Source organism: Manacus vitellinus, unplaced genomic scaffold, assembly GCF_001715985.3.
Source record: "Manacus vitellinus isolate BGI_N305 unplaced genomic scaffold, ASM171598v3 scaffold_20_pilon, whole genome shotgun sequence".
Lineage (NCBI taxonomy): Eukaryota > Metazoa > Chordata > Aves > Passeriformes > Pipridae > Manacus > Manacus vitellinus.
Genome location: NW_021939471.1, coordinates 1,275,932 through 1,288,482, shown reverse-complemented (window position 1 = coordinate 1,288,482; position 12,551 = coordinate 1,275,932). Strand labels below are relative to the sequence as shown.

At 59.7% G+C, this 12,551-nt stretch overlaps 2 protein-coding genes across 2 annotated transcripts in view; one reads left to right on the top strand and one right to left on the bottom strand.

The window, feature by feature from the left end:
- Positions 1 to 8,256, top strand: part of COL18A1 (collagen type XVIII alpha 1 chain) — a 19,298-nt gene extending 11,042 nt beyond the window's left edge. The window contains exons 13-40 of the mRNA XM_029959588.1: positions 42 to 86; positions 979 to 1,119; positions 1,203 to 1,265; positions 1,369 to 1,395; positions 1,496 to 1,540; positions 1,653 to 1,715; positions 2,068 to 2,103; positions 2,175 to 2,264; positions 2,438 to 2,467; positions 2,578 to 2,604; positions 2,766 to 2,828; positions 2,980 to 3,054; positions 3,148 to 3,183; positions 3,306 to 3,359; positions 3,600 to 3,665; positions 3,885 to 3,956; positions 4,111 to 4,153; positions 4,287 to 4,349; positions 4,436 to 4,479; positions 4,575 to 4,697; positions 4,793 to 4,937; positions 5,178 to 5,251; positions 5,332 to 5,460; positions 5,644 to 5,679; positions 6,100 to 6,360; positions 6,444 to 6,641; positions 6,898 to 7,013; positions 7,097 to 8,256. Of these exons, the coding sequence (XP_029815448.1) occupies positions 42 to 86; positions 979 to 1,119; positions 1,203 to 1,265; positions 1,369 to 1,395; positions 1,496 to 1,540; positions 1,653 to 1,715; positions 2,068 to 2,103; positions 2,175 to 2,264; positions 2,438 to 2,467; positions 2,578 to 2,604; positions 2,766 to 2,828; positions 2,980 to 3,054; positions 3,148 to 3,183; positions 3,306 to 3,359; positions 3,600 to 3,665; positions 3,885 to 3,956; positions 4,111 to 4,153; positions 4,287 to 4,349; positions 4,436 to 4,479; positions 4,575 to 4,697; positions 4,793 to 4,937; positions 5,178 to 5,251; positions 5,332 to 5,460; positions 5,644 to 5,679; positions 6,100 to 6,360; positions 6,444 to 6,641; positions 6,898 to 7,013; positions 7,097 to 7,310 (2,379 nt within the window). The 3' untranslated portion in view covers positions 7,311 to 8,256. The remainder of the gene's footprint in view (positions 1 to 41; positions 87 to 978; positions 1,120 to 1,202; positions 1,266 to 1,368; positions 1,396 to 1,495; positions 1,541 to 1,652; positions 1,716 to 2,067; positions 2,104 to 2,174; positions 2,265 to 2,437; positions 2,468 to 2,577; positions 2,605 to 2,765; positions 2,829 to 2,979; positions 3,055 to 3,147; positions 3,184 to 3,305; positions 3,360 to 3,599; positions 3,666 to 3,884; positions 3,957 to 4,110; positions 4,154 to 4,286; positions 4,350 to 4,435; positions 4,480 to 4,574; positions 4,698 to 4,792; positions 4,938 to 5,177; positions 5,252 to 5,331; positions 5,461 to 5,643; positions 5,680 to 6,099; positions 6,361 to 6,443; positions 6,642 to 6,897; positions 7,014 to 7,096) is intronic.
- An 8-nt stretch (positions 8,257 to 8,264) lies between these two features.
- SLC19A1 (solute carrier family 19 member 1) lies at positions 8,265 to 11,474 on the bottom strand. The gene is made up of 5 exons (XM_008928476.3): positions 11,150 to 11,474; positions 9,701 to 10,448; positions 9,245 to 9,437; positions 9,020 to 9,161; positions 8,265 to 8,920 (listed from the first exon to the last, which is right to left on the bottom strand). The coding sequence occupies exons 1-5, from the start codon at positions 11,363 to 11,365 to the stop codon at positions 8,738 to 8,740; spliced, it is 1,482 nt and encodes a 493-aa protein (XP_008926724.2). The 5' UTR covers positions 11,366 to 11,474; the 3' UTR covers positions 8,265 to 8,737.
- Between the last annotated feature and the right edge of the window lie 1,077 nt (positions 11,475 to 12,551).

Genomic DNA, 12,551 nt, shown 5'->3' with positions numbered 1-12,551 from the left:
CTTCTTCACACCCTCTTCTCCCTCCTTCTCCTCCTCCCCAGGGTGACGTGGGTGACCTCGGCCTCCCCGGTGTACCGGGACCCAAGGTACTGTGCCTGGGCTGGGTTTTCTGGGGGAGTCCCATTGCATACTGGAGGCAGGGATGCTGCTTGGGGGGCATCTTGCACAGGAATGGGGAGGGGGATGCTGGTATTTGCGTTTCTCCCAGGTCAGTGCCACAGCTCAAGGGTGCACAGAGCTGGTGACCCCCCCAAGGATGCTTTCCAGGCTCTTGCCACCCTGCCTTGACTTTGCTCCAGGCACTGCTGCAGCTAGAGGCAGGCAGGGAAGCTGAGCAGCGTGTTTCAAGGCACAGAAGAGAGTTTGCCAGGAGGGTTTTGAGTGCCCACACCCCATCTGTGCATCACTCTCTCCTGTCTGCCTGCTTCAGCTTCTCTCCACCATGCTTCCCCAAAGGTGAAAGTAAAGGCTTGCTGGGAGCCAGGCTGCCCCTTGGGATGGCCCATCCACTGCAGCCTGAGCTGGGAGCAAGAATCTCAAAAATTAAGGTTTCTTACCCTTAATTCTAACCTTCTGCCAGCACCCAGGGGGCAGATGGGGTGGCAGTGAGTGTAAGGACCGATCCTGGTGCTCCGAGAACCATCAGGAAGCCCAGGGATGCCTGCAAGCATCCCTGCCCAGCACCGAGCTCTGCTGCAGCATTGGCTCCAGCCACATGTGCAAAATTATTCACATTTATGACTTTAGACAAGCCTCTGGTGGCCACTGTGGACATTACATGGGGAGCTGGTGGGATGAAAGATACCTGAGCTGGGCAGTGCCCCTTCCCACAAAGCCCCCAGACAGGAGAGCATCGTGGAGAGCATCTGTGTCCTGTCCCAAAGAAGATTTGGGAAGCGATGTACTGCCTCTTGCTTGCAGGCTCCAGGCAGGGACCATTGTCCCCTTCCATCTGTCCCCTTGTTGTCCCCTTTGCAGGGCAACAAAGGAGAAATGGGACCAGCAGGACCGCCGGGAGAAACGGGTTTAGCTGGCCTTCCTGGGCCCATCGGACCCCGAGGGCAGCCAGGGCCTCCCGGGCCCCCGGGCCCACCAGGGCCAGGCTACGAGGCTGGATTTGTAAGTGGTCACTGCAGTGATGGCGGGGGGGATGAGCTGGAGCTGGGGACAGACGCGGCTCAGCCCCTTCTCCCCCCATTTAGGGTGACATGGAGGGCTCGGGGCTGTCATTCACCCCTGGACCACCTGGACCTGAAGGGCCACAGGTAGCTGTGTTCTTGCCCTCTCCATCCTGGGCATCCTGGGGTATTCCCTGCCATCGTGCCCCCTGTCATCATGCGATGCTCATGGTCTCCTTGTTGCTTGCAGGGGCTGCCAGGACTGCCAGGGGCGAAGGTGAGGAAGCCTTGCAACATTTTCTCACCCTGGCTCCATCCTTGCAGCATACCTACAGGCAGCCTGTAGGAATGCTGCTCTGACACCTCTTTCCTTGCAGGGAGAGGTCGGCAGCCCTGGACAGCCCGGCTTACCAGGCCCGAAGGTAGGAGCATGGGGAGATTGGGATGGGCTGTGTGCCAGCACCTGGGTTTGCTCCCCAACCTGGGGCTGGCTGCTCCCTACTGCATCCTTCTCTTTCCCACTCCTCATTGCAGGGAGATGCTGGCATGCCTGGTGTGGATGGACGTCCTGGCCTGGAGGGCTTCCCTGGACCACAGGTAGGAGCATCAGCCTCCCAGTTCCAAAAGCCCCCTCACTGCTGGCAGGACACTCTTGATTGCAGCAGCTCCATCTCCAGCAGCCGAAATTCCCCCTCCCTGCTTTGGGACCTGGCTCACTGCATGCCAGGGGTGCCCTTACACCTTAGGACCTGTCCTCATCACCTTGCCACCCCACTCACCATGCAAAACTGTCTCAGCCTGGCTCGCTGTCTGGACCTTAGAGGCAGAGTGGGGTGGCCGGAGTGGTGGTGCTGAGCTGGAGGTGGGAGGGCGTCTCCTCTCGTGAGCCAGAGTCTGGTTCCGTGTGGTGCCAAGCAGGAAGCTCACCCCTGCCTGCTTCTCCTTCCAGGGACCCAAAGGTGACCAAGGCAGCCCTGGTGAGAAGGTAGGTGCCACCATGCTGGGGATGGGGATCGGCTGGTGGTGGCCCTAGGGCTGATGGCTTGTGTCTTCCAGGGAGAGCGAGGACAAGATGGTGTGGGGCTGCCCGGCCCCCCAGGGCCACCCGGTCCCCCTGGACAGGTCATCACTCTCTCAAGTGAAGATGTAAGTGGTGGCACCTGGCTTCAGCACAGTTGGGGGAAGTTAAACCTTGGGGGGAGGAAGGGGTGTTCCCAGCAGCAGCCATCATGTGGGGGGACTGAGGGAGACCTCTCCAGGAGCTCTGACTTGCAGAGCAAAGATCGGGGTGAAAAACCTCATTTTGTCTCTTTCTGCAGAAGTCTTTGGTGGCTTTTCCTGGTCCAGAGGTAGGTGCCCTCCTGACACCCATGCCCACCCCTCAGCAATACCAGGAGGGCACCCTGTTTTTTGGAAAGAGGGGGTTTGCTCTTAGAAGCATCTCTGCTTCTCTCTGCAGGGCAGACCAGGCCACGCTGGCTTCCCGGTGAGTCAGTGACACGTCTGGGGACCACAGGGGTGGCCTCGGTGACAGCTCTGGTTGCTGGTCCTGCCGGGCTTTGCCACAGGGTGATGGTGATGGAGGAGGGGTTTGGGGTCTGCCTTTGGTGGAGTGGAAATGACATGGGCTCTGTGTTCTCCCTGCAGGGTCCAGTGGGACCAAAAGGAGACAAGGGGTCAACTGGTCCCCAGGGCTCCCCAGGGTTGAAGGTAACTGCTCCAGGCCACCTCTGCCCCATGGGGTGGTCACACTTCTGACCCCAATCCCAGCTGGCTGCCGGGTCCTGCTGGTGACACCAGCCCTGGCACAGGAGGGAGCCTGGCCCCTCCATGTCCCCTTGCACCTCCTCCTCTCTTGCAGGGGGAGAAGGGGGAACCCGGTGTCATCATCAGCCCTGATGGGACCGTGGTCACCGCAAAGGTGAAAGGAGAAAAGGTGGGGGCATGGTGGGAACGGGGGTCACATCCCCATGTGACAGCTGCTGGGTAGTCCTGGTGGTGATGCCCTTTCCCTCTCCATTATCTGCAGGGGGAGCCGGGGCTGCAGGGACCAATGGGACCTTCAGTAAGTCACTGTCACCATCCTCCTTGTATCCCATGGGGAGGGACAAGGATGATCCTGGGCAAAGGGGGACAGTGGGTGCTCCCATATTAAGCATCCTCATCCTCATCTTCCCTCCCTTCCAGGGTCCCCGGGGACAACCAGGGATGAAGGGAGAGATTGGCTTTCCAGGCAGACCCGTAAGACCTGCTCCCGGTTTGTTTGTCTCCTCAGCCATCGCCTCCACCCCCTCCCTGCTCCCTGTTTGCATGTCTTTCATCCACTGAACCCCAAACCCTGCTGTGTCCCTGAGGGATGGGGTGATGCCGGGGCATCGGAGGCAATGCCAGGGTGTCATGGGTGACTCTGGAGCATCAGACGTGACACCAGGGGTTGGCAGGGGGACGGGGACGAGGCTCATCTGTGCTGCTCATCCACAGGGACGTCCTGGCATGAATGGGCTGAAGGGTGAGAAGGGTGACCCCGCAGACGTGCTGGGCTTGCGGGTGAGCACTGCTGCAGCCCCCCGGCTGCTGGCCCTGCAGAGTGGGGGAAACACAACAAGGGTCTCCCTGAGGACCCCAATCTCTTAGGCGAAGGGCACGTGTCTCCCTCTCTCAGGGGCTGGTTGGCCCTCTGGAGCAGGGCATGGCCCTGGTGTCCCCCCACCATGGTGGGGACTGTCCATTTTGCAGGATCCTGACACATCTTCTTGCCCTCTACAGGGTCCCCCAGGGCCCCCAGGACCTCCTGGGCCCCCTGGGCCACCTGGCAGCATAGCCTACAACAGTGGCAATGTGAGTAACAACATGGTCAGCATGATGGAGGTGCTGGTGACTGGGTCCCCCAGTGCCTCCTGTCTGGGGCTAGCACATTGGACTGTCACCAGCTTTGAGGGGGGTCCCCAGGGATGCTGCTGTCTCTGCAGCCACTTCTTTTGCATCTCCACAGACCTTCAGTGACTCCAGCCATCCTGCACTGCCAGCGTTTCCTGGTAAGGGAGTATCTTCTCCCAGCCCCATCTGGGCAGTTTGGGGAACCTCAGCAAGACAGGACTGGGGGCAAACCCGGTCCCTTCGAGCTGGGATGCTACAGCTCTGAGATGGCATCCCTGCTGCTGCCCACAGGTCTCCACCAGTTCCCAGGACAGAAGGGAGAGAAAGGTGATGCCGGACCCCCAGGGCCCCCAGGTAGGTGATCGGTCCCCACACACAGAGGCAGGCAAGGGGTGGCTCGTGCCCATCCCTGCTCTCCTCTCCTTTCCCTCTTTTCACAGGGCACTTCCCCTATGACCCGACTCACTTTGGCACCAACCTGCGGGTAAGGCCTTTGCACACTGGTGGCTGGAACCCAGCACGATTTGGGGTACTGGAGTGTGCCCTGGCCACTCACCCTAAGGTTGTGCCATCCCACAGGGTGACAAGGGAGATGCAGGTCCCAAGGGTGAGAAGGGTGAGCCGGGCAGCACCCCACTCTACAATCCCAGTGTTTCCGGGCTGCCAGGGCCTCCAGGGCCCCAGGGATACCCTGGGCTGCCAGTGAGTACCTCACGGGGCAGGGAGCAAGGGGGGCATGACGTCGGGCAGCATCCCTGGGGGCTTTGCTACAAGGGATGTTCTCTCATTCCACCCAGGGTCCCAAGGGAGACAGTATTGTCGGGCCACCGGGGCCTCCTGGACCTCAGGGTCCCCCTGGTATTGGATATGAGGGGCAGCAGGGCCCCCCTGGCCCTCCCGGCCCCCCTGGTCCACCCTCCTTCCCAGGTCCCCACAGACAAGGTGAGTACCTGCCCTGTTGCATCCCTCCATGTGCCACCTCCACATCCCTCCATTCACCCCCCCGCATCCCTCCTGCACCTTGGCATCTGTCTCTGCATCCCTATATCTCTCCCTGTACCCCAGCATCCCTCCCTGCCCCCCACTGCATCCTTCCCTGCTGCATCTGATGCACCCTTTCCTGCACCTCTGCATCCTGCCCCATGCTGCATCCCTCTACATCTCACCCTTCTCCCCTCACAGCTATCAGCATCCCTGGACCCCCAGGACCACCAGGACCCCCTGGACCACCAGGCACTAGCGGGTTATCCTTGGGGGTGAGTTAGGGCTCTGGGCAGGGTGTTGCCTGTGTGCCAGACGGCTGGTCCCTGAGCCCCCCGCCGTGCTGTGCTCGCAGCTCCGTGCCATGCCAACATACCAGGTGATGCTGAGCGCCGCACACGAGCTGCCCGAGGGCAGCCTCATCTTCCTGACTGACCGGCAAGAGCTCTACGTCCGCCTGCGCGGGGGCTTCCGACGGGTGCTGGTGAGTAGGGGGGACCAGAGGGGAGCCCCATCCTGGGTTGCAGCACCCAGCTCTTGGGGAGTGCAGACAGCACCACCCTGGGGGTTTGGTGGTGACTCTCGGTGATGCTCGGGGGTCCCCCCACCTGTGTGCGAGGAAGAGAAGAAGGGGGCCCCTGGGATCTGATGTGTCATGCCCTTACAGCTGGAGGAGCACAACCTGATCCCCAGTTCAGCTCTGGTGAGTCCTGTGTTCCCCATGCCCACCCTTATCCCCCATTTCCATCCCTATCCTTCATCCTCATACATCCTCATCCCATCCCCATTCTCTATCCTCATACATGCTCATCCCATCCCCAGCCATCTCCATCCGAAATCATCTTCATCCTCTTCTCCATCTGTCCCCAACCATCTCAGTCCCCATCCCCAACCATGTCCACTTTCATCCCCATCCATCCCCAGCATTCTCCATCTCTGTCCCCGTCTCCATGCATCCCCAGCATTCTCTATCTGCATCCCTAACCATCTCCATCCACCCCAACCACCTCCATCTCCACCCCTGTCTCCATTCATCCCCAACCACATCTATCTCTATCCCCAACCATCTCCATCCCCACTTGGGGCACCACCACCACCCCTCAGCCTGTCTCCCCCTCCTCAGGACAACGAGGTGTACGACAAGCCGCCCACCATCCACTACGCTGGCACCCAGCCCCACGGGCCCCTGCACCCCCTCCGTAACCATGTCCCCCCCCCCACTGCCCGACCCTGGCGTGGGGATGAGGTGGTGGCCAACCAGCACCGCCTGCCTGAGCAACCCCTGCTCCACCACCAGGACGAGCTCCTCAACAGCTACTACATCCACCGCCGGCCGGATCCGGCTCCCGTGGCTGCCCACGTGCACCAGGACTTCCAGCCCGCTGTGAGTGCCATTTGCTGGCCGAGGGCAGGTGATGGTGGTGGCCAAAGCCATGTCCCTCAAGCCCTGTTGTCCCCTCTTGACAGCTTCACCTGGTGGCCCTGAACACCCCCCTCAGTGGCGGCATGCGTGGCATCCGGGGCGCTGATTTCCAGTGCTTCCAGCAAGCCCGGCAGGTCGGGCTGGCCGGCACCTTCCGCGCCTTCCTCTCCTCACGCTTGCAGGATCTCTACAGCATCGTGCGCAGGGCCGACCGTGCCGCTGTCCCCATCGTCAACCTCCGGGTAGGTGTGTCCCCATTCCCTTCCTGACACTCCATGAGCTCCAAGGGATCACAGAATAGCATCATAGAATCATTATGGTTGGAAAAGACCTCTAAGATTATTGAGTCCAACCATTAACCCACCACTGCCAAGGAAGCCCCCATTCATCCATGAAGCATCTCCTCTTCCCGGAGGCTGCTGGGGCTTGTAGCTCCTGGGATGCTCCTGGGGTGAAGGCAGGGCTAACCCTCCCCCATTTTCCAACTCTTCCCACCAGGATGAAGTGCTCTTCAATAACTGGGAAGCCCTTTTCACAGGCAGCGGGGCTCCGCTGCGAGCTGGCACTCGTATCCTCTCCTTCGACGGCCGGGATGTCCTGCGGGATGCGGGATGGTGAGTTCGGGATTGAGCGATGGGGAAATGGGGTTTGGAGCATGGGGAGTGCAGCAGCAGCCTCCCACCTTTCATCCTTCCAGGCCACAGAAGAGTGTGTGGCACGGCTCGGATGCCAAGGGCCGGCGCTTGCCCGACAGCTACTGTGAGACGTGGCGAACGGAGGAGCGTGCCGTCACCGGCCAGGCTTCCTCACTGACCTCCAGAAAACTGCTGGAGCAGGTGGCCAGCAGCTGCCAGCACGCCTTCATCGTCCTCTGCATCGAGAACAGCTTCATGACCGCCGCCAAAAAGTGACACCCACCCTCCCATCCCCTGGGTACCCCCATTTCCCCAGGGAGGGGCGGGGACCCTGCACCCTGGCACCCCTGGGGTCCTCAGCTCCCTCCACGTGCCTGCTCTCGCCCCGCAGGGTTTTCTTCTCCCGCAGACCTGAAGCCAAAGAGTATTGCCATGGCCCCTGCCCTGGATCGGCAGGGGCTTGGGTGCCACCCGGGGCAGAGCAGCCATGAGCTGGCTGCCTTCCTCCTTCTCCTCCTCATCCCCTCACTCTTCTTCTAACTCCTAATATTTAACCACTTCAGCTTGTTCCCCCACTTGCTTGGATGCTCTTTTTGGCATGGCTGGCTGGGAGGCTGCTTGACAGGGAGATTTCAGAGCTGCCATGTCAGGTGCCCTCCCTAAGAGCCTGTGGGGGCTCCCTGACCAGCACCCCAGCCCCACACTGTCCTCACCAGGAGCTTGGCGTTGGACCCAAATCTCTGCTGCTGGGGCCATGGGATCTTCTTCAGCCAAAATCCTGGCATCCCACCCAAGGGACTGTCCCATGGCAGTGCTTGGGCTCCCTCAGATGGTCTCCCTCCTCCCCAGGTAAAGACTATCCCATCATCATCCTCACCTCCACCTCCCAGCCAGCAGAGCTCTGGCGGGGGTCTGGTCTCCCCCATCCCCTGCACACACCCTCGGGACCTCTGTCCCTGCCCCTGCAGCCCAGGTACAGCCACAGTCAGCCCAGAACAGGTACTGGGCTGAAGGGGTGGCCCCGATGTGTGGCCAGATGTGCCCTTGGCGTGTGTTTATGTGCGTGTGCGTGTTGAGTACGTGTGGTATCAAGGGCAGGCACTGCCATCCCCCCTCCCCATGCCACCTTTGCTGGGCTTGAATGGTGAAGGCGCAGCAAAACTGGTTAGAATTGGTGTGGGCAAATCCAAGGTGCTAAAAAAAAACCAAAAAAAAAAAGAAAGAGAAATCTGTAACTAGCTTTTTTTTGTTATTGTATGGAAATTATTACCATAAAAGCTGTGCGAGTCACACAGTCTTTATTTCTTACAGTCTACTGTATTTTGTGTAATTAATGCAATTTAAAGCCTGTGGATCTTTATATTATTTTTTTGTTGTTGGTTGTGTCCTATAAACCATTTTCTAAAGGCACTGAATAAAGAAACATCCTCTTGTAGCTTGGCTCCGTGCCATGATGGGGATGTAGCGGGATGGGGTCCCCGTCCATATCCCTGTGTGGTATCCCATGGTGCTCTGTGTTTGGGGGTTGGAAGGGGCACAGCCCTGTCTCCATGGAGCAGAAAACATGTCCCAAGGGTTATACCCTCAACAGACCAGCACTGAGGACCAGCAGCGGGACAGGAGACCAACCGCACGGTGATGATGACGACGCTCACTTAGGGAGCCAGGAGCCAGCCATGGTGTCATGGTGCCAGCGCTCAGGCTCACACGGTGCCTGCCTCTGGGCTTTTCTCCTGTGCTGGAATCTCCACGGGGCGCTGGCACGGCTCCTTGGCCAAGGCCAGCTCTGCCGGCTGCCTGCGGCGGCTGTGCCGGATGCCCACACCGACGGCTGCCAGCAGGTAGACGACGGCCAGCAGTGTGAAGTAACCAAAATACATGTAGAACTGGAAGAGAGGAGGGGGGAAAGAACAACACTTGAAGCCCTGCCCTCATCCCACACCATTCAGGGACCACCTCCACCCTAGATGCCCCCCCATCCCTACCTGGGGATGCACAGATAAGCCCAAGCCCCTCTCGTCGGCCACGATGACAGTGATAATGGTCTTCAGCACGGTGCCAAAGAAGGTGTTGACCCCGAAGACCAGAGCACAGAGCTCTTTGGAGAGGGAGGTAGCAATCTGGAAACTGGGAAAAATGGGAGCACTGGTGAATCCCTGAAATCAACCCAGCCGCCGGGGTGGGAGCAGATCCCCAGGGGCTCCACGCACATGGCAATTGGAACCAGGAACTGGTAGGAGCCACGGAAGAGGACGTAGGCAACATAGCACAACCAAATGTTGGTGGTGGAGTTCATGAGTAGGAGCAACCCCGCCTGGAATGCCGTCACCACTCCGATCACCAGCTCTGACCACAGTGTCCAGCGGATCTTCACGTAGCCAGCGGCAAAGGAGGCAACGGCCCCTGAGGAGGGATGAAGGATGCTGTGAGCACCTCAGGGGCCACGTGGCCTAGGCTGGGACCCAGCCCAGTGATGATCACGTGATCCCCAAAGCCAGACCACCCCCTACATTCCCGGACATTCCATAAGGACCACCATTCCTAAGGGACGCAGTGGGATGCAGTGTCCCTCCACATCCCCACTGTCCCCAGCTATTCCCAGGGGATGCAGCAGGATGAGGGTGTCCTGCCCCCATCTCCAGTGTCCCCATCCCACATGAGCTTACCCAGCAGCGTGGAGGCAGCATCCACCCCTCCGTTGTACACCCGGTGGTTGTCCGTGGTGGGAGAGATCTCATTCCAGAGGATGTGTGCGTAGTACAGCATCAGGTAGTACCCAGCTGAGTTGAAGATCCACCACAAGGACCAGAGCCGGAGCTGGGGCTGCCTGGCCAATGCTCCCACCTCCCGCAGCATTCGGCACAGCACCGCGTCCCTCCAGCCCTGTGCTCCCCCCCTGCCATCCCCCTCAGCCATCCTGTCTAGCTCCGTGGATGCAGCCCCGTCACCAGCCCCCCCAGGCCGGTTGAAGAAGAGGCTGCGCCGGGGCCGCTCAAGGAAGAGGGTGAGGATGAGGCCGAAGCTGACAAAGCCCAAGGAGACGTAGTTGAGCATGAGGAAGGAGACGCTGCCCAAGGTGACACAGAGCTGGCCCAACACCGAGCTGGTGAAGACACCCATGAGGACAGAGGAGCGGGAATAACTGGCCATCCGCTGGTAGCGGGACGGGGCAACAAGGGAGAAGATGTAGGAGGAGTAAGCGATGCGGGCAGCCATGGTGATGCCGTAGAAGAACTCCATCAGCTGCATGGCCAGGACGGAGGTGCCCAACACCAGCAGCAGCCAGATGGAGATGTGGCTCAGGCTCTGCAGCACCAGCACTGGCTTGTAGCGCAGGTAGTCCGTCAGCAGGAAGATGGGCACCAGCACAGCCATGTATGAGTAGGACAGCACCGGCGTGATCACATTGGTCACCTGCCATGTGGGCAAGGAGGGGCTCAGCACTGGATACATCCTTGGGGTTGCCCCCCAGCCTGGAGGAATGTGGTTTGTGTGGGCACCAGCTGCTGACCTCCATTGCAGCACCTCCTCAGGGAGGAATGTGACCAGCAGCGTGCTCGGCTGGGGGTCTGGCTGAGACTCAGCCCCCTCCCACGCCAGGACGCAGTGTTCCCACAGACACAGCAGCTGGCTGGGATTGGGGCCAGCATCCCTTGGTCGAGGGACGATGACATGTGGCCCCTCCTTGTCTAACTCCGTCATTACCAGCAGCCCAGTGGTGCACAGTGCCAGCATGGAAAGGTCTCCCCAGTGGGATGGGGTGGGGCTTCTCCCAGCCTGGCAACCCCCTGCCATCTAACAGGCTGCTCAGGTGGGCAGGGATCAAGCCTCACCCCGACCAGTTGCTAGCCTGGGCATGAGGTCTTATGCCACAGCAGGTTGAACCTGGGACTTAGGAGACAGGGTGACCTCACAGCCAAGTGAGGCAGGGACCCACTCCTCCCCACCTTCTCCCCCCAGAAAGCACCACCATGAGTCACCACACCACTGTGCCTGGCACATGACACCCCCCACGCACCCCAGAACCACAGAGGGATGCTCTGGGCAGCCCCAGGGTGGTGACAGTGGCTGGAAAGGGGGACCCCAGGGTGGGGGACAGGGTGCCCATGTCTCACCTCTGCCTTGGTGAAGTTCTGGTCCGGCCCCAAGAGATAAGGGGTGATGAAGCTCTCCCCGGGCCGGATCTGCGTCATGAAGCCATAGAAGCAGAGGTAGAAGACTTGTAGCTTCCAGTGCTGGTCCGGCACCGTCTCTGATGCCGGCTTTTTGGCACCATCATCCTTCTTGGGCATGGCTCTGCAGCAGGACAGCAGCGTAATCCTGGGAGCCATCAGCTACACGGGCTTTGCCGGACCAGGCGGCCCCTCTCTGTCTGCAGGCGCTCTTGAATGCATGGAAAACCACGGCACTGCAGTTTCTGGGGGAAAAGCAGCATTTGGCGGGGGCTCAAAATTCCTCCAGAATCGCAAGGCAAATAAATACCACTACCTTCTCTGCAGGAGGTGTTCTGGGAAGAAGAAAAGCAGCCATGTGTCTCGCTGTGCAAAAGCAGGGGGGGGTCATTTCAGCGACATTTGTAAATCATGTGCATCCGGAGCCTGGATGCACGAAGCACCTGGATCCACAGTGGGGCATCCTCAGACCCTAGCACCTCCTTTTCCTCCCTTTTAAGAGTCAGGGGGGTTTTAGAGCTTCCTTAAGCAGTGCTTCCCTCTGAGCTGCAGACCCAGGGGGATGCAGATGCTCTGTGTCGGGAATGCTCCGGAGGGGAACGGCAGCAACCACCGGGACTGTGCCGGTTGTGGAAGCGAGTTAATGTGCACACTGGGCACGGGGCCGCTGTGTTATACAGTAGCTGGGTAGTTGGCAGGACTTTAGCTGAGCCACAGGCAAGCGGCTGCCCCTTGGCTCTTCCCGGCGGGACACAATGCCCAGCCTGGGGAGAATGCAAAATGCCATGAGATTCACGGTCCAGAGAAGGATTAAAAGCTCAAATCCAGGAGACCTGATTAGCAGTCACGGGATGAGGGAAGTGACTGGAGAAGGCCTAGACTGGGTGCTCCCCACTCCCACAACAGATCGCTGACAGTACTTTTCATGTCATAAAAATCCACGTGTGCCAATCCATGCCACAGGAGCAAGGTCTAAAAACCTGATTACACTGCACATTGCAGAACAACTAATGGTCATTAAAAAACAAGTCCATGGTCCCAGTCTGTGTTCCCCGTGGATCCTGCATGGTGAGACTGGGGGGCTCACCTCTGGAGCCTCCCCATGCCACTGCATAACAAACATGACTAATGGGAACATAAGCCGGGGAAAGCTGGTTGTGACTGACACCAAAAGCAGCAGCAGGAGGCAAAGTGCCCATTTGCCCCAGTGAGGACACCGCTCCAAAGGCATTTCCATGGGATATCAGTGCTGGAGGCTGAGCATCACCAAAACACACATGTCCCAGAGCTCACAGCTGGGCAAACAGCCCCCACCTCTTAAATAGATCCCTGGGGACCAGGGCAG